This window comes from Pezoporus occidentalis, unplaced genomic scaffold (genome assembly GCF_034315485.1).
Source record: "Pezoporus occidentalis ecotype Australia unplaced genomic scaffold, CSIRO_AGI_Poc_V1 ctg21, whole genome shotgun sequence".
NCBI lineage: Eukaryota > Metazoa > Chordata > Aves > Psittaciformes > Psittacidae > Pezoporus > Pezoporus occidentalis.
The window spans coordinates 9,312,845-9,338,158 of record NW_026913964.1 but is presented as its reverse complement, the minus strand read 5'-3'; the positions used below and the strand labels follow the sequence as shown (position 1 = coordinate 9,338,158).

Here is a 25,314-nt window from a genome sequence, read left to right as displayed (position 1 = left end):
TAGACCCAGCTAATACATTTCAAAATATTCACAAAACCCTGTGTCTCTTCTGCAAATAGCAGTCTGTGGGATAATGTTCATGAACATCATGGGATTCCTATCCCTCTAAATATGTGTTATTGCATTCCTAAAAGAAACAGGGGAAGCAGGCTCAGACCTTTGCCATGAAACAGCCCAGCTACAACAGCTGAATTTTATCCCAGGCAGAATAAACTTTTGACAAAGTGTTCTGGCAGCAGTGTTGAACATCTATCTTCATGAACAGTATACAGGATAAATGATCCAAGTGATCTGATTTCAAGAAGCACTTTGTAAGTGTTAGCTAGAGAACTCAGAGCTTAATCCAGCTTCTTACAATACACTCAACATAAAGATTTAATTTAATCTAGTGTTATAGATGAAAATTTAAATATGCCAGACTCAGCAAATTGAAAATGCAAGTTCTCACAGCTGCTGGCATTAAACCCCTTTGCAGAGGTATAAAATTTATTATAACAATGCTATGAGTATAGGCTGCTGTGGCTACAGTGCAGTTAGGTGACAGGTGCTATGAAAAACATGAAATTCAATTTCTCAACTTCTGCACACTGTTCATATCCTCTTGAATTAACATAAATATTTGTAATGACTGTAATATTTGGCATTCCACACTGAACTGTTTTAGCCTTTGGAAAAACAGATGATTTTTCATTGGAAATCACATATATAACTTACAAACTACTGATTCAGTTTAATGAAGTGCTGTACTTTGAATGAATTTCAAATCTTCATATATAATCATAGCTGATATTTTCAGTTCATGGTTTTGTACGTTGTCTATTGCAAGATGTCTAAAAAAAAAAACACAACAAAAAACCCTTTTTTGTTCATTTACTCCTCTCTTTCCTCTCCATAGTCCCTGAAGAGTTTCCAGTACAGCTTTGTACCAGCACAATTTGTATCTGCTTACTTTGAGATACTGTGTTGCTGGTGGAAGTCTCTCATAATTTATGAAACTTAATTATATGTATTTGACCATTCTGGTGAATACAGAGAAGGAAGCTTATGATGAGGAACAGCTGCAAGGGTCTATGAATCATAAAGATCAATCACACTATTAAAGATGTGAGTTACTAGAGTGCTGATAAATATAATTAACTATTTCCTATACCATATCACCTGAGATTAGGTCGAAGTAATACAGACCAGCTGTTTCTTGATCCCTTGACCTTAACTTTCATTGCTGCAATTAATATGGACCAGCCAAACAGGACCACCTAGGATTTTAACGAGTCAAACTTTAGACAAATGCCTGCTCTTTGTGAAGACTTTCAGATCTCAGTTTCTTAAAGAAAGAAGATAGAGTTACCTAAAACAATTATTCCATCAAGTTTCTTCAAATAAATCATACATACATATACACATATATAAAACCCCACACCAAAACCCAACCTGTTAACATACTTACCTAGACATTTATAAAGAGCTCTCTGCAATATCGTGTGCTCAAGTGTGAACTGAAAGAAGCAGTTGAAGGTTTGCATCAACACAAATGCACACACAGTTGGCTCCTCAGAGAAAGGAATATTCCTTCTTTCTTGGCAGGAGGTAGGCAGGGGGCAAGTAGTTATTGACCTAGTTTGATATTGGTGACAACTGAATTCAATTCACTGCTCTATCACAGAAGGATGTGGTCCATAATTTATGAGAAATTGTCTCAGCTGTAAAGCATAGTGCACTGGTATGAAAGAAATCTTTAAATAAATTAATTTGTGTCCCTGTAGCTGGCTAACTGCAAAGTATAAAGCTTATGTATACTAGTTTAAAGCAAGACTGCATATCTTTGTTTTCAAAAGTTTCATGAATTACAAATGTGCCTCATTCCGTGACTCTCAATATGGGACTAATAGTTCTGCTCTACTTTGGAAAGCTGCAGTAAAAATACACTTCAAAACCAGTGAGATATTCAGACACTGTGAGATGAACACATAAAAAAAACAAAACCTAAATACATTGCTACTTTAATGCCTGCAAGATAGCCAGTGGAAATCTACTGATTTGTGTCCTTAGGAAAGATTTGTCTTCAAATTAATTCTGAAAAACATGAAGAAAAAGGATATCTGTTTTTACTTTTAGAAATATTGAGTCTTTACCATGATCCATAACTACAATATGAAAAGAATGTGGTGCAAAGGGACAAGCAGCATTAAAAATAAAGTGGATTAAATCACAAAGGTATGTTTTCTGCCCACATCACAGAGAAGCTTGAATACCTATATTCAGATTGTTCCACTTACAGTCCTTCTGAAAGCAGGAATCCTTTTGCAGATGCACAATTTAAACAATTCAGCAGTTGCTGAATTAAACTGAAGTAGGAAGTGTTTTTTCTTCAGAAGTTTTGGATCAGCTTCCTGAAACTGTATTGTGTGTTTCTTTCATAAAGCCTGAAAACTAACCCTAACATCACAAAGGTTACTGAAGACCCTCATTAGTCTTGATCAGTAATACAGGAAAAATCTAAGTCCTTCTTTGTGCTTTATGCTGCAAAGTTGCCTACATTTTGCTCTTTGAAACAAATGATCTTTAAGAAATAAGATTTTCTTGTACTAGTGCAACTGAACCCTATGCACCACAGCATCATTCCTCTGCAAGCAGAGCATTCCACCATTGGTTTTGGTTTAATGATATATATTTACAGATTGACACTTGTTGATTCAGATGCCTTATCACCTTTTAAACTTTTTAATTTTTAATTGACTAAAGAACTGTTTAAACAAAAGTTATGCAGAATCAGGTTAAAAATTTAACAAAATAAATTTGAGATCCTACGGTGAAATATTTAGCAACCTTTTCTTCATCTCTAATGCCTTCCTACACAGCTATGTGGAAACTATCAAGGTGTAGTGACACTGGTCCTGAAGACCAGATTTTCTGATTGTCCACACACTAATTTCCAGCCTCTGCAGCCTACAGAAAGGAAACTGACAGACTCAAGGGGACACTTACTGAGAGAAAAAGCAGTGCAGCCTGTATCAGGAGCTAAAGCTTTGTCACTGTTCTTTGTATACATACCTGTCCTGGTACCACACAGAATGCCACCAAAAGCCTATTCTTTGCTTTATTGACCAAGCCTCCATAAGAAGATTGGAGTTGCTCCAGTCACCGTCATACCAGAGAACTGATACAGAGCAAATTTCCCCTTGAGGATAAACATCATATTCAAAATAGTATCTTTGACTTCATTAGCTCTAGGCAGAAAGAACAGATTCTATGCAAGTTTATATTTAAGGCCAAGTACCTATCTCAAAACCAAATGGACAGACGGGGGTTGGTGCAGGCAATGGCATCTCTGTAGCTCAGAATGTATTTTATGTCCTACTAATGGCCAGTCTTATTCTGCTTTTCTCTATGTCTCCCTGGTGCACAGCTGCAGATAGTCCTATTGCCCATTCTGAAATGCTATTGCTATTAAGGGAAAATGAAGTGCACAGCTGGAACTGGTCAAAAGTGAACACCAGAGGTATGAGGGACATGACATGAGGTACATGGCTGTGCATGACACTTATCAATCCATGCTCCAGCTGTCCAATGCCATCTCAGGACCTGATCATACTAGTTGCTTTTCCAGCATGGCATGGTTTAAGCCCAGCTGGTAACTCAGAACCATGCAGCCGATTGCTCACTCCCCTACTTCTTCCTCCCCCTGCTCCCAGGACACTGTACTGTATCTGTGTGAACAAGGTCCAGCCACTTTAAAATACTTCTTGAAACATAGACTGCTCTTGATTTGGACAACTAAAAAGCACCTCTGAGAATCATAAATTCAGATTAAGTTCTTTGTTCTGTTTCAGTTTAAGGTTGTACAGAAAATTCTCTGGGCTCTACCGGCTCTTTTTTATGCTTCCTCCTCTAGGAGATGTGATCCTCAAAGCATGTTCCAAGTGTACAACTGGATCCCTGTGCTCACAAAGAATCCAGTGAAGTTCTTTACTAGGACTGCTACCTATGCAAAATCAATTAGAGGACTGGAATAATTACACAATACAACATACTTGGATTTTTTTTTTTCATTTTTATTTAAAAGACAAAACAGCTTATAGGTGGTTAGAAAGATACACACATCCAAGGGCCTGATACTTGCAAAGACCATCTTAAGCTGTTTTTTTCTCCTGCTTCTAGAGTTAGCAGAAAGTTCTTGATAAGTTATTGACAAATAAGAAATGATTTGCCTTACTGAACTCCATAAAACACATTTCAGTCATGTTTTCACAATACAGACCCAGAATGTGAGCCTGATAATTTCTGGTAGAAGCTGATAATGTGTAGTATAAAATCCACAACTTTCAAAAAATCATCCACTTGTGTGTGGATGACTGGAACTTCTCTGTTCATCTTTCTTTGAAAGACTCCAAAGGGAAAGATGAAAAAATGTGCCTTATTTCTGTAAGTTTGTTATCAACTTTCCTTTTTTAATGTAATCTTTTATTTTCTAAAAAAAAAATCCTTTATTTTTGATAATAATCTTGGAGTAAGGCACAGGAACAGAGGGCTTGTTTCATGTGTGTATTTAGTTTTACAAGGTTATACCAAATAAGTATACGATTCAATTGGTATGAGTGAACTTTTATTAAGTTATTTATGAGACTTGTATGGATCAACTTTTAGTGTTTATATAGTATGTAGTATGTGATTACATGGTTTACTAGTCTTTTATTTGTTGCACAGGAAAATGAAATGAAATGTTTCTTAATTTTAATTAAGAAATGAAAAGTTATGATAAGAGAAAGATTTCAAGACAGTGACTGTAAATGAAAGGCAAATATAGTTCTAATTATCTTAAAACCCAGTCTGCTGTTTTGCTAAATTTTTAAAATCAGAACATTTTCAAGTAAGAAATTGTGATGCCAAATTGTACTCCTTGCAATAAATTCCCTCCCTGTGAATCTTCCCTCTTTCCATTTTTGTCTTCCTCACACAGGTTCCTTGGGATCCCCTGCACCATTCTATTCCTTCATCTTCTTCCCTTCTGTGTAAAATACTAGGTTCCGCCTTAATGGTATTCTTAGCTCTAGCTTTTCAGTTTCATGCAGGGAAACCAAAGCAGCAGCAGCAACCAACTCCTATAAACATTAAAAGATCAATGCCAATTTGGGGAAGAAATCTATTGACGCCTTGTTCCTATGGGCTGTCTCAACTCATTAAATCATTACAAGTAAGGAAGCACACAAAAGAATAGAGGAGCAGCGTTTATCAGTTTTCTTTCCACCTATTGTCTCAATAATCCCACCCATATATTACCTGGGAATGTATGTGGTTTTAGTAGTCATGCAGTAATCATTAAATCATTTAGGTTAACCACCATTCAATTTATTCAAATTATATTGCACACCAAATTTGGTGGATACAAATATTAAACCACATAAAAGTATGGTATAAAGTAGTGGGGCTAACTAGTCTGACAAGCTCAGCTAACATCTTTTTACAGTAGTCAGTAAGTCAGTAGTCATTTCAGAAATATCTAGCTCCTAGATAAACTTCTAGCTCAATTTTTAACCTGGCTGTAAAACTGTATCCGTATTATCAGGCATTGCTTAGAAGAGTAATAAGACTCCGCTACCCTTATTTACCCTTGGGCGCATTGTGTGTTGTCTACTTTAACTCCATAAGCTTTGGATGATAAGCTGAAACTGTTGATGGACAGTTAACAGCTTATATCTCTTTTCTTCAAGCTGTATCTGCTCACAGAAATAGTATGACACCCGTTGCTAGAGGTCAAAATCATGCAAAATTACAACATACATATCTGATTCTGCATGGGCAGCACTCTCATTCCCAGGATCTGGATTATTTTTGAACTGCCAAAGAATTTCAGTGGCAATGAGGCCTGGACAGCAGCCACAAAAACGTTAGTGTTAAGTAACAATATAACAGGTTCCTGATGTGTAAAAGAACAAAGTTTGTAAATTGGTTATGCTTGTATGTATTAATAAGTGAACAGTACTTGAAGAACTTTGATATAACAAAAACCACTAAACACTAAACATTGAACTAAAATACAGTATAACTGGTTTTCAGTAGTGTACAAATTTTACTAACTGAAATACCAATATAGTTTCAAGAAAATTAACAAAATGCAACAAACCCACTGGCTGCTTGCTGAAAATTATCCCCAGCTAAATGGTGAAAATCATGTAATTGTTTCTGAAGAGGAAACAGCTGTTATATACTATCACAAGTTTGACTCTCCGACCCAGAAATTTCAGGTCACTGCAGCCCAGAATTCTGTAGAATTGTATGACAGTGACATTCAGAAGACTACTTAAGAAATCATCTAAGAAGCAGCATTAAGAAATTTCTGAATAAAATCTCTGCTGTGTTTTCATTTAAGATACACTGACTATCTCATTTACAGTATCTTCAGAATGGGAAGCGTGTCTCTCAGACTGGAGTTTTAAGCAGCAACGACTGACTTGTTCCATAAGTACCATGCTGATAAGAACCAGGGAACTGGTGAGGACAATCCGCACAAATATGCACAAACATGCACAAACAATGCCAAGATCCTCATGCTTATCTGAATACATCAGTAATTCTATCATCAAGCCATAACAAACATCCTCAAAGCATACTTTGGGATAAATGGAGCCTGTCCTATCCCAGAATTTTTCAAGTATAGTGAGGTCAGTTTCAGGCACAGAGGAAAAAAAAAAACCAACAACCCACCAAAAACCCTCTTCCTAGCAAATGACCACAGTTTTTGCTCAATTAAAAGAACATACTCTTTTCTGACCCAAGGGGGCTTTATACTGCAGTCTTTCAGATCCTATTTTAATGTTAATCCCCCTGTATATCCGTGGTCAGTTTACCCAGAGACAGGCTAACATAGGCAGAAAGCAGTTTTCCCAGTCTAAATCAGATTTCAACTTCCATTCCCAATATATTAAAAAAAAAAAAAAAATCCAGACCTTTTTTGTAATCCATTTACTGAAAAAAAAAAAAAAGAAAGAAATACATGGAGTTATCTCATATTTATAAACTTCAGTTTTGGATTTTTAAGCCTAATGTTCTTAAATGCTTTGTCCTAATTATTCAAAACATTTAGCAGAAAGTCATGGAAGATAATATTTCAAACCTTTCCTTTTATAACTGCTGAGGAAGTTTCAACAATTGGAGATTTATTTTCTTTTTAAATAACAAAACCAAAACAACAAACAAAAATTAGGAGATTCACTGACAATGTTTACATAAATCATTTAGTTCTTAAAATGTTAAAATTTTCTTGTGGAAATAAGTAGCTCATCTGAATACCTCTAACCAGTCCTACAGTTAACATCTGCTTCTTCTCTCCAAATAAATATCCAGGATCATGTCTGCAAAACATTTTGCCAGTATTTCAGGTATCAGCTCCATTTAACTCACCAGTTCAGTCCCTAACACAGTATCAATCCCAGATCCAGTGATATTTACATTTCCAACTATTGTGTCATACTTTCCATTACAGTCTGAACATTTCTTCCCAAATTTCACTCCATTGTATTTAACAGTCTTTTTTTCTTTCTTCTTATTTTTCTTCCAGTGTTCTGCTTTGAACCAAAGAATTTCCTCCCCAACAGTGTCTGCTTCAGGAGAGGAGTTCTGGGAGCATACAGTCCACTTAAAACATCATTTAAACATCTGAAAGCAGCAGAAAGAAAAAATGGTTTCACTTTTGTAGACCCATCTTTAATAACACGTTTTGCTGCTAAGTAAGAATGCAAATCCCATAGTCTGCATTCAACTGTAGGAACAACAAAAGTTCACATATTCTTAACACAAACAGGTTTAGCTGAAAGTTCAATGCTAAGTCTACATAAAGAATATGTAAACTACATCTAGACTCAAGAGCTCCTTGTAAAATTTGAGGTTTCTGCTCAGGTTTGTTAGCTGGAATACATAATAGATTATCTGCATTTTGCAGATCATAACACAATGAAAAGTAACTTCCGGAAATATTGATTCACTGCAATCAGAAACATATATTGGATAATGCTATCATCCATAATGCCTTTTTTGCAAACAGGTGGAGAGCACAATAATGTTGGTAATAACAATGAAATAAATAAACACAGTAGGGGGAAAAGAAGTCATAGAGTATATAGGTAATTTTTCATAGTGTCTGATAAACCTAGAGTATCAGGTTATTTAAATATCTCACTAAAGCTATAACAAAATGATAAATACTTACCTTTGAAGATTAGCAGACTGGTGAGACTGGAAGATTCAAAGTAGAAAAAACATATTTAGGGCATTACTGATGTGTGAAAGTAGCCTAGAACAATAAAAAAAATTAAGACAACAGTGAAATCAGTATCAGATCAAATCAGCACTGATTTGTTGTTAAAAGACAAATCATGCCAAACTAATAAAATTGCCTCCTATTACAGAGCATAAGCAATAGGTGAGATGTATTTTAACTGATGAGGTTTTTGACAGTCTCATAAACCATTTCTGAGAAAACAGCAAATCAGGCCAGGAAGAATATATTATAAAGTGGACACAAAACTAGCTGGGTAATGACACCCAAAGAGCATGGGTATGATAGAATTCCATGGGAGTTTGTACTTTATTCAGTCCTTTACAAATAACTTGAACAATGTCTACACTTTTTAAACTTGTGGATTACATAGAATGGATACAGACTGCAAATGCCATGGAAGCACTTCTGATTCAAATTCAAATGATCTTGGCAAATTGGAAAAACAGGACAGGCTTCTGTACAGATATATGCAATGTAGTATGCTTGTGCAGGAATAGTCAACTTCAGATATACAAAAATAGGAACAAAATAATTACGTACCAGGAAGAGATATGCAGCTTATAATGCACTGCGCTCTGAATGAAAGTCAATATGCCATGAAGATGGACTGTTTGAACAAACGGCATCGGGATGCCTGATCAAAGCAGTAAGCCATAGAGGTGTGTGTGATTCAGGAATGTATGAGATGAGGGAAACAAATTTTTTAGTGATAGGATGCAAAAACAGAACAGAATTCCATCTAGACAATTTGGTCAGCTGAAAGAAAAGAAGAAAGATAACAGTTCCAGAAGGGCATCTAAGTGGAGGGTCAAGTATACACTCCATGAGAATATACAGAGATGAATATTCACCCTTATACTGTAGTAATAGAGAGTAATTAGAAGCAACATTACAGCGACTGTGCTTTGGGGGCAACTGGGAGAGGTTCTTACAGTGTGATGCTGCAGTGACATCCTCTGCTGACTGTCCTCTTCCTGTATATAGCTAGATGCATAAACTGTGTAGTCATTAGCAGCAAACTCATTTTTTCACCTGCTAGTTCATTTGGCAGGTCAAGTGCTGCTTAACTATCTGTACAGGTGCAGTGAAACTTAAACTTCCAGTGGTTTTTCCAACTGTGCATTTACAGATTGGCTAAACCAGGCACATGCACACTCTACCAGGTCACAGGGAAGAGAACAGACTGCTGTGGTCTTTTCCCCTCCCTGGCATCAGTGCAATAATTCTCCCAGCTGGAAGCATCATGAAATAGATGACATTTTGGTCAGTACAACAGGCCAGGTTGTACTCAAGATCATACCATGTGATTTCACTGAATCCTTTTATAAATAGCATTTGTACATGACTGGCTGACACAGCAGTGAAGTCCTGCCTTCATCTATTCCATTTACAAAGGTGTATTCAACATGGGCAATACACTAACAATTCAGCAACCTTCAATTTCATAAACATTCTGTAATCTTTCTTTTTGAAGAAAAACTTCAGAACTTTTGTGCCTTGTCTGCACAGAGGATGTGAATCTGTGGGTGAGTCACAGCCTATGAGCTCTATGACTAGATTTCACATAGATGAGAAAACCAAGGGTATGTAATTCCTGGCATTGCCACTGCTACCTCTCTTTGGTTATTTTAAGAATTGCAAAAGAGCTGTAACACAGTGTATAGTAGCTAAGGTCATATACAGCTGTCATTTTTCCACTCTTTCCTTTGAAATGTCATTATGTGACTCATCTTGTGAAAGAGTCAACTATGTGACCCTATAACTAAATATGGTGAGGGCAGGAGACAGGGGGACAACTCACCACCCCTATTGCCATCAGAGCCACATCTGCTTTTGCCACATTGATCTTAAGAAGCACTCCGAGTAGTCAATTACACTTATGACACGCTACTAAATTCAAGGATCACCTGAATGATGAAGCAAGGCCGCAGCATCTTCTAGTATGCTGTTTTCAACAGGGGAAAAGTAGGGACTACAGCACTCACTGCTACACTACTACACACTGTGGCTCTGGCCTTGCATTTTAACTTACAACAAGCATTCAGGGATGGCACGTGGACCTCAAACACCCTTACTGCTACAGGTTCACACATGGAGCATAGTGCTCTCCTACAGACTCCTGTATAGAACAGCTGGGAAGCTTTCAGTAGTTATAATGCCTCAGCATTACCTTAGCATATACGTAGAGGTATAAACTCCAAATACATGCTCCAAAATATCCAAGCACCAAAACATCTAGTATATGGGGATCTGTTAGGAACTGCCCATCACAACACTAAACTGTATAACCAGGGTACACTACTATACTGAAACTGATTTAGTCCTAAGGAAATACTGCAGACAACAACAAAATTAAATATAATTTTCAACAGCAAAGCCAGAATATATTGATGAGAGTAATTATTACTCTTCATGCGAAAAGAAAAAGTCTAAGTGGGAGAAGACACATTTTCAGAGATTAAAAAGACACAGATTAAAACGCAACAATTTCAAAATAAAATTCACCAAAGAACATTCAAAATTATACAGACAGTAAGCTGTGTGCGTACAAATCGCTGGTGGGAAACAAGCTGACAACAATAAAATGGGTCCTAATAAGACAGCTGATCAAAATGAAACAATGCTGCAGCTGTACATTTGGTCAAAAAAGCAGTTTTTAAGGAAACAGGTCATAAATTTGATCAACCACTGTACTTGCAAACATACATTTAATACTGCCATCCTTACAGGTGTTACATATCCAGCTTAAAAATTTCTCTGTTGGTACCTGGAATATTTACAGCTCCAGTGCCTTCATAGATCTCCAAATGGAGATTAGGAATGGATTTAGTCTAGACGTTGTCTGCCATTGGTGCTGCTTGTGCAAACGAATGGGGTTTGCGCTGATTCTGATGGTGGGAAGAGTAACTCATCCTGGGTTTAGGTGGCAGGAAGCTTCTCCTTAGTAAGGACCATACCCGAAACTGGAAGCTGGTTTAGGGAAGAAAGGGGTGCAAGTTGTGCTTTCCTCCTTTTCCCAGCACCCACGGGGGCTGCGGGCGCAGGCGGCTCCGTGCAGACCGGGGCTGCTGGCCGAGGCCAGGCGGAAGAGCCGGTGCCAGGCCGCAGCTCCTGCTTCTCTAACGTTTCTTTCCGTCCCCGGAGGCAGCTGCCCTCCACCCTGCCCGGGAGAGGCCACCGCGCTGCCTGCCAGCGAACAAGTAGAGCTCTCCTCAGCCTCTGTGTCCACCTGCGGCCCGGGAAGGCGGGAGCAGAAGACCGGGAGGGGATGCAGGCGGCTTTGAGGTACTGCCCAGCGAGAGGTGAGCGGGTACTCTCCCCTGCACCACAACTCACGGACTGGCCCGGATGGGCAGACCGGTGACGGCTGCGGCGCAGCCTCGCCGCCGGGGCACCAGCCACCAGGGGCCCGCAGCACTGAGTTCAGCGCTTGCCGCCTGTCGGGACCCGGCCGCCGTGTGGTGGCGGAGCGGCGCGGCCCGTCCCAGCTGGGCGTCGGGCCCGTCCCGGCGGAGGGCGCGGTCCGTCCCGCCCCCGCGCCGCGCACAGCGCCAACAGCCGGAGCGGCGGCGGCACCACCTCGGCGGTGCTGGGCCGGGCTGCCACTCGCCCTGAGCGCCTCTCTCGCCGCCTTTTCCTGTCTGCATCCTCTCCGGTCCTTCGCCGCCACCCCCCCTCGCCATTTTCATCCGGTAGGAGCTCGGTAGGACTTCCCTGAAACTTCCCCGGGGGACTCGCCCGGCGCCTCCGGGGCGGTCGCGAACTTTCCGTCGCGGTGGCCGCCTCTCTTTCTCCGTCCCTGGCCCCTCGGCTCCGGCGGCGGCTCCGGAGGGAAGTTTTCGATGAGCGCCCCTCCGCTGATCCGGCCTCCCAGCCCGCTGCCGCCGCCGGGGGCTACTGCCGGCGGCGGCGTCGCCTTCCATCTGCAGATCGGGCTGAGCCGGGAGCCGGTACTGCTGCTGCAGGACTCCTCGGGGGACTTCAGCCTTGCCCATGTCCGGGAAATGGCTTGCTCCATCGTCGACCAGAAGGTAAGAAGCAGTGCCCTCCAGTCGAGCCCCTTCCCGCCGGGCCCCGCTAGTGGTGGCTGTGAACTTTCCTTTCCTGGCCGCCCGGCGCCGGGGCTAACGAGACCGATGGCAACTTTCCTGCGCCTCCCTCCCCTCCTCTGCGGCTGGCCCCGCTCCCTCACCCGGCCGTGCTTTGCCTCTGCCGTCCCCCCCGGGTGCTGAGGACGCTCCGTGCGGGATGCTTCTGTGCGAGCTTAACTTTTACTCTGTTGGCAGCGGATGCAGTTAACTGTGCTAATAGCTGTTATTAAAATCAACCCCCAGCCGGATCTATCTGCCTGCTTTTTAATGCTGCGGAAGGAGGGGGGAGGCAGGAACCTGTCAGCTTTGGTGGCAGCGCGGCGCCCTGGGGCAGTTCGCGCCTTGTCCCGGCCTCTGCTGGGAGAGGAAACTTTCCACTGAAAGAAAAAAAAAAAAAAAAGGCAAACAGCAACAAGGAAAAACAGCCCCAAGAGCCCAGGATTCACAGCGCCGCGCTCCGCACGCCTTGCATCCACGCAGGTGGCCCGGCAGGCCCCGCAGTGTCTCTGTCCTGCCTGCCCGGGGGCCGGGGCTAAGCCGGGGGAGCGAGGTCGGCGGGGCCGCTGGCGCTGGGTGCCGGCCCGGGAGCTGGCAGGTGGCTGCAGGGCTGGAGTGGGATGAGTCCGTTCTGGTTGGCAGCCGCTGCGGGTGGCTGCAGGTAGCTCGGCGGGACGAAGAAGGGGAGGGGGCCAGGGAGGAAAGGTGGCCCCGTCTGCCCGGTCTGCTGCTCCGGAACGGTAGCATCGCTAGGTACAGCTCACCGGGACTCCAGTAAAATTCGCGCAACACGCGAGTCCCATCTGGCTTACCGGGGGACTTCCTCTGACTTGATCCTTTTCTGATTTCTGTGTGTTTAACAATCGTGGTGTACTGAAATAAAGTTTTACTTTACTAGTATTTGCTGTGTGAAAACACCCGCATTAAAGTATCATAGTGTTTGCAAAGGATATAAAAGCAAACCCCAAAACTGATAAAGTATTCAGGAAGGTTATAATGGGAAAAACTTGGGCTTTTACCGCTTTGTTTTCACCAAGGTAAAATAATTTCAGGTAGGGAATTTAATTTTTAAATAAATTGTTAGCTTTGGCTTAATGTCTGTTTGTAGAGTCTCATCGATGTGAACTTCACTAAATAGGGGATTTTTTCTTAAGAGTAACTACTGAAGTGTTTTGAAAAAAAAGTATGAAATATACATCTTAATTTCTAATTTCTGTATTTTTCTTGGTTTAAGAAATGGTTACCTGCTTTATTAAATTGAGATCTGAAGCAAGGTGTGCCCTTTTGTTTAATGTTACCATATTTGCTTTCAAAGCTAGGCCAAAACTTGTTACTTGGTCACAGACTTCAGAAATACTTTTTAATGTTTCACCATTTCTAATTGTGCTAGCAGTAATGGAAACGTTAAGATTGTTGCATGTATTGTTTATGTTTTTGTGCTTGAGTAGTTTATTAATTTCATAGGTTTACTATAAACTTGATTTTAATCACAATTGCCAAACAATTGCCTGAAGAAAATTAAATGTGTTGGCTCATGCTCAAAGAGTCAGACTTATTTGATTTAGTACTGACATACCATTTTTTAACACTTTAAATTTGTTACATTTTCCTGACTACATAAAAGGGAGCATAATTTAGCTACTTCTCTACAGTGTGCTTGAATGAGGAACTTTCTTCTAGTTGCAGTTTCTCAGAGCCCAGATGTCTGCTTTTCCAAGGCTGTTGGGAAGGAAGTGGCTCATGAAAGGGAAAACTGGAAGTAAGATAGGCTTTGGGTTTCTTTTCTTTTTTTTTTTTTTTTTTTTCCTTGGGGTTTTTCTGTTGTATGTGTGGTTTTTGCCTTTTTTTTTTATTTTTTTTTTTCTTCCTCATCAGGTGGTGGGCTCTACCTTCTCCACTTTGCAGATAAATTTGTATGTTATTTAGTCCTCAGAATCTCTGTTTTAAGCTTAAACCTGCAAGTATACACAGTTACTCAGCAGACTGCCAGAGACCCTCTTTTAAAAATAATTATGTGATACTGGGACTGTTACAAGGTAACTGTTCAGTAATTATTCCACAGTAACTTCCTGTCTGTTACAGGCACATGATTTTCCCTTTTTCTGAAGTGTTTTTTAAGCACTGCTTACTCTTGATTTTATGAGAAATGTGTATTTGCATATCGCAGTCAAGCAGGAGACTATACTATAAAGAATATTTTATTGAAGTCTCACACTACTTTCAAGTTTCCTTGGGTTATTAAAGGAGTGGCCTACCAGGTAACAATTTTGTACCCAAGTGTCTGCTTAAAAGAGTATGCACTGAACAGTATATAAGGATGAGAAAATAAGGTTTTGTTTTTCTCTGTGGCTGTCGTATTAGACTGCAAATATCAACTCTGTGTGGTGAGCTGTTAAATATTTAAGCAGTCCTCCTGTACACAACTTTATTTTTAGGGTTGTGCTGAATTCTCTTCAGTATCAGTGTCAGATCATCTGTTCATAGCCTTTTCCGTGATAATGTGGGTATATCTGATTCAAGATACTTAGGACCTTTATTCAGCATGGGTTTATACACCAACTTAATTTAGTGCTGCTCAAAATTTATGGTAAATCGGACTAAGCTTTCAAGGTATGCAGAATGGAGCCTCAGGAGGCTGTTAATGTAGAGGGGATGTGTGTATATGCATATAAACCAACCATATTTCTATATATGTGGTTTTATATATAAAAATAATATACACATGCACACACATATATGAAACTGTTAATTGCTATGTATAATTTAGGAATCTGTATTTAGATATAAATGTACATTTGCATATTTTTACCCTGCTGGACTTTAAACAGCATCTGAAGTGCAACAGTTAGGTTTTCTAGTTTTAGGAGAGAGTATATTATATATATATGTCTGTATATGTATATATACATCTATTAATAATGTATATGATGTGAAAAATTGAGTGAGCGAAGTCTGTCTTTTTCTCCATTGAAAAAGAAGCATTCTTTCTGGGTTTGTATCCTGAGAGAGCTGTATGGAAAGTTTCTTAACAAACCTGAAGATGAAATGATACATACCAATTTCAGGCATAAATTCACACACATTTAAATCTGTTATCTGTTCTGAAGACAACAAAATTTGATTCCTTTGAGTTTGTGCATTTTGTTTGTCTCAGAACCAGTGACATGAAACCCTTGAGACTTGATTATGTGGGGTTGTTTTTTCTGCAGTTGAATTGGAATTTTAGCATTTAAATGATGTGGTTGACAAGAAACGAGGATCAACTGCAAAATGTTTGTCAGTGTTTGACTTCTAGGCTAACTCCCCCACAAGAACAGTGTGAGGATATTGTAAAATACAGTCTTTGTTTTCTCAAGACAAATGGTTTTAATTATTGCCCTTTTTGGTTTAGCTGCACACAATAGAACCACTTCTTCAGGGCAAAAGTGTAATGCAAAGCACACTAAGTAGGGTCATGGCATATTTTTAATTGTCTGGCATTATGTTAACAGAGACTTCTTACTAGCAAAAGACAAAGGAAGGAGTCTTTATACTTTTTTTTTAATACAGATTCTTACAATTTTAATTCAAAGGGGAAAGTGGTTATTTATTTTTTATGTTTGTCTGAAAATATAAATAATTTGTCATTTCTGTACTTAACATAGGATGCTTTGGGCTACTGCTGTGGCATTGTCAGGTTTTGGAAACTTTGAGTTCTCAACTGAATATATGCTGCAGTGTTATTTGCCTTGAGAATGTGGGGTTTATAAAATAGCCCTTAGGACAGGCGTTAACAGCAGATGTTGGTTAGGCCTTCAGCATTTGAAGTAGGGAAGTCAAGAGGGATAGGAAACCAAAATAAGCAAAATTTGGTCTGCTCAGAATGTGCATAGTTCAGATTGATTTCTAAAATTACTGTTGTAAATGGTTCACTGGTTTGGATAATTCTGAAATTTCACAGTAGGAAAGGGGAAAAGAAAAGTAATAAAGTAGGCCATGTCAGGAAGAGGAAAGGACAGAAAGAAAAGTAATAAAAGGGTGGTTCAAGTGACATCCTGCAGCTGGAATACTGTGCTGAGATTCAGCTTTATGTAAGATATTCAGTGTTAAATTAGGAGAATTGTTGCAAATCAAAACTAGAGCCTTTTTAAAGTATTCCTGAGAATTGAACCAAATACGTTCAGGAACAGGTATCCATCCACTTGCGCTTCAAGCTGTCCTTGGTAAGAGAAGTCTTAACTCATTTTCTAAATAAATAAAACGGGAAAACAAAAATAAGCTTAGTTTTGTTTTCTCAGGCTGGAATCTCTAAACGTGGGGTCTGAGTGAAGAAAGGAGCTTTTCTAAAAGTTGGCACAAAAATAAGCTTAACCTTCTTTGCAAAGGTTTCAGGCAGCTACAGAAAATATATGGGGTTTGTTTATATGGATGAAGTATTCCTCCCCAGTCCCTGCTCCAAAACTACAAATTCTCCTAAAGTAAACAAGAGCCTGCTAGTAATGAAATCATTTCCTTTGGAGTAAGGTAGGGACTCAGGGTAAATAGTATAGTAGAAAGAAAAAGCCTCGGGGTAAACAGAGACACTGTAACAGGTTTTCACCATCCTGACCAAAACTCACGTACCTTCAGGCAAACACACAGATTTAGAGATTTCATATATTCGCTATGTTTTTGGCTGTAGCCACGGTCTTCGTATGTTCTGGAAAAGTTAGTACAGATGTGCTGTTCATCTTTTAAAAGTTAAATTCTCATGGAGTCTTTAACTTGTGTACACTGGTAACAAAATATTTTAACCTTTTTCTTTGAAGTAGGTCTTTTCTTGCCCTGAATTCTTCTGCCTGCCTGTATTGTGAAAACACCAAGTTGTTAAAGTGCATTTAAGGAATGAGAGGTGCCTCGTCATTACGCATATAAACATATTCCAAAGTGAATACTTTTATAATTATCTCACTCTTATAAACTCAGGTGAGAGTTTTGATGTTTACTGTTAAATCTTTTTATTGACTTTACATTTATTATTCTCTACCCTGGAAACTGTAACTCAGTGTATTTAACATTAGTTTGTAGATAAGTTAAAATTACTTTTGGAGCATGTGTGACTAAACACTAGGTAAAACATAATTTTGATAAAAGTCAGTCAGTATGAATTTGCTTAATGGAACTCTGAGGTTTTTTAAGAAATGCTAACTTTGTTACCTGTCCTGTCAATGATCCAGATGAGGAAAATGAGTTCAATGTCACAAACTTACATAGAGCATTGGAGAAATCCCTTGCCAAAGAGTAAAGGTTCTTGAATGAATTCTCAGAATTCTCAGTATAAGAAATAAGATGGAGCTTTGGGTGGAGGACAGACTTGTAACCAAAGGAGTTGACATTTTAATTTTTAAAGGAATTACGAAAGGAGTCATGTGTTAGTTCTACTAGTGTTTCCTCCAGGAAAATGTAATTTCCATAATGATGAAAAAAGGTATACTGTGAATAAGCATATGAGATGCTTCTCCCATTGCTGCTGAGATGCAGCTCTATTGCCAGAGAAAGGATGGATTTTGTTAATGAAGTTGCAGCATTTCTCAGACTGTGCATATGTGGGCATGGTATGACGTGGGCTTGGTGAATTTGCAATACCAGGGGTCTGACTATCTGTCTGATACAAGACTTTTATTTGTGCATAAACCACACAAATGACCTGAAGGTGTGTCAGGTTTGCTGCTTGTATGCAGGTGATCTGTACTGTGGATTAGGTGTGAAATACACGGCATATGTTAAATCACTGTATGGGTTTGTGCAGACTTTGTCCACAAGTATTTTCCCATGATTTCTGGAAATCCTCACAAGCGTAGAAAACTATTTGTTGCTCTTATCTAGACTTTTTTTTATGTTTGGAGAATCTGTCTGTATGGTTACCATGCGTGTTTATTCTGTGGTTACCTGCAAGGAAACAAGCATGCTTCTTGAAGTACTTTTGGTTTCTTATTTTCACTATATTTTGCGTATGAAATTATTGCAATGAAAACCTTTGCCAAATGTATGCTTGCTTTTTTCTTACTGCTTCTATGTTAGCAATTCCACATCTGTGGAATTTTAAAGAGTTGTCTATGCAAAATTAAAAACTACAACTAATAAAGACAAACTAAGAACATTGAGATAGATTCTGTCTCAAGTAACTTGTGATAAGCACATGCATTGTTTGTAGGTTTGGGTTTGTTGTTCGTTTTTTAATTACTTCTGTAAAATGCTGCAGGCCATCTCTGACTTCTTGACTTTGCCCTCTGGTTGACATGGGGCAGGTTTATGTTGATATTATGTAATATGGCTGCAGTTACGCAGATGCAGTTAAATATATAAATAAAATCTGTCTCCCAAGTGTTTACCCAAAGTGTGACTTATTTGCTAGAAATATTTTACTAATTCTGTCTGTACAGCAGTATGGCTGTACGTGTGCCTTTAGTCAATGCTAGCAGTTGACTATTTGGCTCTTGCTGCTAGGAGGAGGACTTCTTGTTCCCCTTGTCTTCTGGAGCTATATGCTTCTTGCATATAGTAATCAAGTTGTCAGTTTCAGGATAGATTTGGAATCTACTTTAGGATGTGCTCCAGTGAAATACTTGTTTCATTTTTCAATGTTAGATAGCAGTGTCGCTTTTACAGGGTCGATCACAGAGATTCTGCTAGAAAGGCTGCCTGAATTTTGTTGCATTCTCTTGTTAACCTGAGAGAATGTGGATTATGTAAGAATTAAAAGAAAAAAACTTTGTTGAGATATCTTTTGCTTCATCTTTGACAGTGTTTTTCTTTTCATACATGTTACATTAATTGTGCTTTACTACTTCGTGAGAGGGGACTTTTGATGCAATGCCTTTCTATGCCTGGCTGGTAGGGCACTCACTTGGATAAGCTTGGGTGCCCAGCTTGGATTTCTCTGAGCTCTGGACATCACCTTTGTTTACATTCTCCTGGCTTTTGGCATCCCTGTGAATGTCCAGGGTTTTGCAGACCAAACCAAATTCCTTTCACAAATTAAAAATTTAAATTAAAAAAAAATGTCTTCTTCCTCATAAAAGATTTCTGGTACTACTGGATAATTTCTTGCTTTGGGGGACTTTTCTTTCCTTTCAAATATTTCTATCCGTGTAACAATCTAACATGATGACAGGCTTGATGTCACTCAAAAACTGTGTGTAAGATTAAAATAACTTGCACATATCTGAACTTTTGAAGTATAAAACTTTGAAGTATGCGCTTCAAGTCAGCTACTTCATGAAGTGATTTTTTTGCTTTCAAAATCCTCTTCTAGTTTTATCTGCTGGAAAAACATGAAGGCTAGAAAGGTGATGTAATGTATTGCGCTATTACATGGGGTAATAGTGTAGACATATTACAGTTGCACATGCATAAAGATAAAAGATGTTACATGGAAATTTTGTTGTTTACTTCCTCTTCCTCCATGGATTTGTGGGTTCCTTTTGCTTGTTCCTTGCAATTCTGTTTTCTGTTTTCTTCTTCAGATGAAGAAAACTTGGTCAAGAGGTAAGCTTTCACTTCTCCCACCATGTATGCAACATGTATGTTATTGTGATTGTCTTTCTTACGTAGCTGTAGCCTGCTGTGTGTGCCTCTTCTGCAGTCAGAACTCTCTCGGAAACACTGTTACATCATTACAACTAGAACATAGCAGGTTATTCTGATCCAAATAGATCAGATATCAAATCTTACTCTTTTAAAGAAAAAGACATATGAATGTACTTCATCTGATCTGAATCTTAGTTGTTTCCCAAGAGAAGAACAAAGGCATTTAGAGGCTTTTATTAGTGGTCAGCATAAAAAGGTCTTTCCAGTGGAATTTTAAGCACAAGATATACAAAGAGAACCTCCAAACCATGACCACAGTTGCCAGCTCTAAACGTCTGTCTTGTACACCTTAAAAAGAGCTATATCTGAATATGTCGTGTGCAGTCTGAAAGCATGTTCTATTTCTTCTCTCATAAAAAAAAAAGTCAACCTTGAGAAATATTCTGCCTTCCCCCCCAAGTGTTAGAAATAGTTTTTGTTAGCGTCTTGTCAGTTGCAAAAGCACAGACAAGATGCAGCTGGGACTGGGAGCAACATTCTGGCTATAAGGCAATTTGCCTAAAATATGCTTATCCTTAAAACCAGCAACTTTCATCTTGCCTTATCTTTTTTTCCTACCATCTGAGAAATTCTTTTACATAAAAATAGAAATCAGTGGACCATAATGGTAAAGTGTAACATGGTCTCCCTCTTTGCAGTACCATGTGTTCTTACATAATGTATAGATGCTAGGCAAGGGTCTGTACGGGGGCTGAAACACTCCTGAAAGCCCCAGAGATCCTTGAGCCACAGTTACGTGATTTAAACTGTTTTAAACTGTGGGTTTGATCCATGGGATGAGTGCCTGTGGGGTGAAAGAAACCTCACTGATAAGGAGGACAGTATGAGTTACTGACACATTTTCCAGTCTAGCTGTAATAGTTTTCCCGTTTTGTTATGGAGTTCAGCACCCTTCTGCATCAGCTTTAAAGGGTTGAATTACAGGTTTGCTGTCTGTTTACATGATGTGACTCTAGATGTGCTGACTATGCTGTTTGATGTTGTAAGTGCTGATCTTACCTGTCTGAGGATTTTATGTTGCCACCCGAAATCAACTACATCTGGGAAAATGTGAAAATTATACTTTCAGATAGTTGCAGTATATGTGAATTTACGTGTTTGTTCTGATACATTTATATACCTGCTTCTAAAAAGAAGGAATGCAGCAAAATATTTAGAGTATGAGTGTCTGTCTAGTTCCAAACCCAGATAATTTTCACTGCATTTTTTTCCCCAAAGTGTTGTCTGTCCTACACAAAAAAATGCCAGTGGAAATTGAAACAAGAGTCTGTGTGCATATAAGGAGTGGGGTTATTAAAGTAGTGTTTTCATCTTCATTTCCCAAGGAAAACTAAGCTTTGCTGTTTGTGCGTTACCCCTCTCATATGTAACTGTGTATGCTGGCCTGTTTGTTACTAGAAGCTCAAGTCACCATTGCAGAAAGACTTCAGGTAACTATCTAACAGATTGTTAGTCAGAAAATACAGTAAAATGAAACAATTTGGAAAACAAATACTCTGCATCTAGAAATGTATCACTAATAGATCTTTGATCTGCTTATGATCATGCTTTTTTGTTTTCATGCCATGTGAACTTGGCCCAGACAATGACACATTTTTCAAACCTACAAACAAATGCCAGTGTCTTACTTTAAATTCTTAATCTAGGTTAGATAATTGTCCACTGTAAACCTCCTCTTTCTTTCTTCCATTTGATTTATTTTGTTTGGCACAGAACCAAGGAGGTTTGGACCACATCTTAAACTACATGGAATGGTAACTCGTCATTAAACCCAGCAGTTTATCAGCAGTATCTTTGAAGAAAACTCTATGAGAAACCCATCTTAGGTTGTGGGCAGAAACACAGAAGTTCTTCATGGAAACCTGTGGTTAGCAAAACCCACCACCTCTTTCAGTATGAACTAAAGGCTTCAAATCTTATGGATTAGAAATAAAAAATAGTGTTATGTAGGGGAGGGGCCTGATGAATTATCCTTGTGTAATGGTGAAGGGTCAGTGCGAAGTTGAAAGGAAGTAATGGTAAAATGAAGTCACACACCCATTTGCTGTGAAGGTTTCTTTAAGTGGAGCAATGTAACTTTTCAAGGAAGACTAGAGAAGCGACTCGATGAGAAAATTTGACTTCACTGTCTTATCGGCAAGGACGTGTGCTTGTTGAAGACATTCAGCAGGAAAAAAATATGGATCATTTAGACCCCACCTTGCTGTTAGTGCTCAGAGGGAAGGCCAAGGTGACACCAAAGCTAAAGTTAGTGTTGTATTAAGTCTTGCTTTTTTTCTTCCTCCACCTTTGTTCATTTATACTGTGCTTCTTAAGAGGCTTTTATCAAATGGTCTCACTATGTGATCTAGGCATCTAAAGTTAGTATTCTGGATTGATAGCTGTTGAGTAAACTAAGGGTATCAGTCTGAGATGAAATTTGGCTGCTGATTTTTTTCTGTATATCTTAATGTGGTGTGCATTCACATATGTGCAATGTTTGTTTAAATTTAAATTTAAACACTGTTTAAATACTGTTTCAAACTGCAGCCACATACTACTGTTAAATACCTTTGTTTACCCAGAAGTAAATGCTTTATGTTGTTACAAAAGTAGCAAACGTTTGGCAAATTTTGGGTTTTGGAGTATAGCATAGTTAAGAGAGTAAGGATGAAAATCCCTTTTGAAGACTGAAGTGTGAAACAAGTATTTCCAAACTTTTAAAGCTCCTGAAAATCAGACCTGTTTGTTCAAAGATGGCCTGAAACCCCTAAACTTTATATGGTCATTTTAAAAGGTCAGGAAATGTCTGCTTCCTTATTTGAGAGGTAAATAATAATCAATGTGTAAGAACTTGCTAGAATGTATTTGGAGATGCCTCAGGAAAAGATCTGAAGGAAGAAAAACCCTTCATGAATCTCTCTAAAATATTGTTATCCATTGCTGATGAGTGAAGTTGCACTGTTTACCTTTAATTTAGGAGGCATTTTTTGTTCCTGTGAAATCAATTTCTGATGTCACCATTTCTCCTCCCTCCCCCTCAGAGGTTCCGAAAACAACAAAAGTCATTGTATAACAAGAGAGAAGCTTCACAAAGGGCAAGTCAGAGCTTAATTTCCATCTCTTGAGTAGGAGTGTATAAAAATTGTTCACTAGTGTGGCTTGATCATTATCCCCTTCTTTTCACAACATATTTCAATCAAAAAAGCACGTTGAATGATGTTTGCCATGTTGATATCATGCTTATATGTGTACAGATAAACAAAAGGACAAGAGTTTACCAAAAAATCTTGAGTGAACCTTATGACAATTACAAATATATTTGTAAAGATTAATAACTATTCAAATTATTTTAATCCTCCTGAATTAGATGATCAACTAGTTCTGCAACAATTTGAAAAGACATTAAATTAGAATAATCTTTACTTTTATTCTTTCTCTAGATATATGAAGAATTGCTTATATGTGTTAATATAGCATTATGAGAGAACTTTCGCTTTCTGTACACGCACATTTTGTTTGTATTGAGGAAATAATCCTTTTTATTAGAATAATAAACAGTATTAAAACTTTGGAATCTGCATCTTCAGGTGTACTGAAAGGCATTTCTATGCTGGCTGTACAAACTTTGGTATTAAGGGATACAGAAAATAGAGAATCTGGGAAATGCTATTTTATCACTTCTCTGAATCGTGCAGGCCATAGATATCACTGAACAAGTCACTTCCTTCCCTAACATACTAGTTTCCATTTCTGAATGGCATATTGATGCTGTGAAGGACTTAAATGTGAAAAAAAGCAGGTTTTTGACTAATTTTAACAGAATTGTTTATTCTGTGTAAAATATGTAAGAATTCAAATGTAGAATAGTGGTTTTTTTGATGAATCTTGAAATTTACAATGCAAAGGTGTGTATACAACTAGAAATACTGTCAAATACTCATGTAATGTATCCTCAGAATGTTTCTACAAAGTTAGGATATGATGGTTATTAGTATATAGATACATGCTAGTTGCAAATAACAGTTAAAGGATTGTAATGAATTATAGTAGTATTAAGTACGGTGTATATTGAGGATTGGTTTGAAATTGCATAAGACGTTTGTATGAATTGTAAAATATACTGCTAGGTATCTTTATGATGATAAAAGTCTTGTTAGAATTCTGTGAATTAATTCTTGGGTCAAATACTCATGTTTTATGAGCCAGTTCTACAGTTGGGTCTATTTATTATGGTTTCTTCTGGTACAAAGAAGTTGATCTTCATGACTGTATATTTCTGACTTGTAATTTCTTAGTATTCTTCTTCAGTATGTTCCAGAGATACAGTATGGAAGGGAATACTTCTGAATGCACTTATTTTGTAAGACAGAAAAATGTAATTAAAATGACAATGGAAAGCAAATGTCAGCAAAGTATATACTCCTTTCAAGAAAAGAGGAATCATCTCTTGTATTATTATTTGATGTATAGAGCCTTTGAAATGACTGTTACTGAATGGTTTTGAAACTTTTTATTTGCTTGTGTTTGTCTCTGAATATGGATATAAAAATCTGCATTTTAGATGTTTCTCAGCATAAAAATGTCAGTTTGCAGGAAAAATCAAAGTGCTTTCACATGACTTTTTTTTTGAAACATTTTAACGTCAAATTTTATTTTTTATGTAGAAAAATAGGTAGATTTTGTTTGTTGGGTTTTTGTTTGTTTGTTTGTTTATTTTTTTGTTGTTGTCTTTAGCTGTTGGTACCCTGGGAATTTCTATAGTTTTCTGGAATGAGAGGTAGCTTTCAAATTAGCAGATCAAAATGTCACCGAAGTTTTCGTAGTGCAAAATGCAGAAACATCAGCATAAGGATAGGTGACCTCCTTTCCTTTTGATCTTCAGTGAAACATTCTGTTTTGAAGCATATGATAGGGAATATTTTATTGAAGACTTTATATCCCAAATATTTTGTTCATGAAACAAGAAGTTTGCTATGTCTTCCATAAGCAAGCAGCAGTAAGAGTAGAAATGATGATTTGTGATGCTATCACATTGCCAAGGAAGTACATTAGCAGTTAACACCTCACTGGAAAATTATATTTAATAATCAGTTGTTACCATATATGTACAGTTGTCATAGTCATCAGAAAGATGCTGCTGTAAACTCTTGATGTGACTGACTCAGCTTTGAGACCCATATGCCTTTAGTTTTCTAACTTGGAGCTCTCTAATTTGAATTCAGTGTTGACCCTGCTTTAAACAGCAACTTAAACTAGATAAATCTCACAAGGTTTCTTCCAACCTGCCTGATTCTGCAGCTACAAGGGATAAAAATTGTAAAAATAAAAACAAACCCAAACCTTTTTCTGTTATTAATATTT

At 38.3% G+C, this 25,314-nt stretch overlaps 1 protein-coding gene and 1 long non-coding RNA gene across 6 annotated transcripts in view; one reads left to right on the top strand and one right to left on the bottom strand.

Moving 5' to 3' along the window:
- Positions 1-7,174: 7,174 nt before the first annotated feature.
- LOC134164031 (uncharacterized) lies at positions 7,175-11,731 on the bottom strand. 2 transcript variants are annotated; one of them, XR_009964969.1, is made up of 3 exons: positions 11,043-11,731; positions 8,204-8,287; positions 7,175-7,653 (listed from the first exon to the last, which is right to left on the bottom strand). It is a non-coding gene; the product is annotated as an uncharacterized LOC134164031 (long non-coding RNA). The 2 variants fall into 2 exon arrangements; XR_009964968.1 differs by lacking the exon at positions 11,043-11,731 and having other exon boundaries at positions 8,204-10,708.
- Positions 11,732-11,832: 101 nt separating this feature from the next.
- The window catches only part of PRKD1 (protein kinase D1), a 137,583-nt gene continuing 124,101 nt past the window's right edge, over positions 11,833-25,314 (top strand). For 3 of the 4 annotated variants that reach the window (XM_062619381.1, XM_062619379.1, XM_062619380.1), the window contains exon 1: positions 11,833-12,306. In XM_062619381.1, the coding sequence (XP_062475365.1) occupies positions 12,118-12,306 (189 nt within the window). In that variant the 5' untranslated portion in view covers positions 11,833-12,117. The remainder of the gene's footprint in view (positions 12,307-25,314) is intronic. The other variant, XM_062619382.1, reaches the window with a different exon arrangement.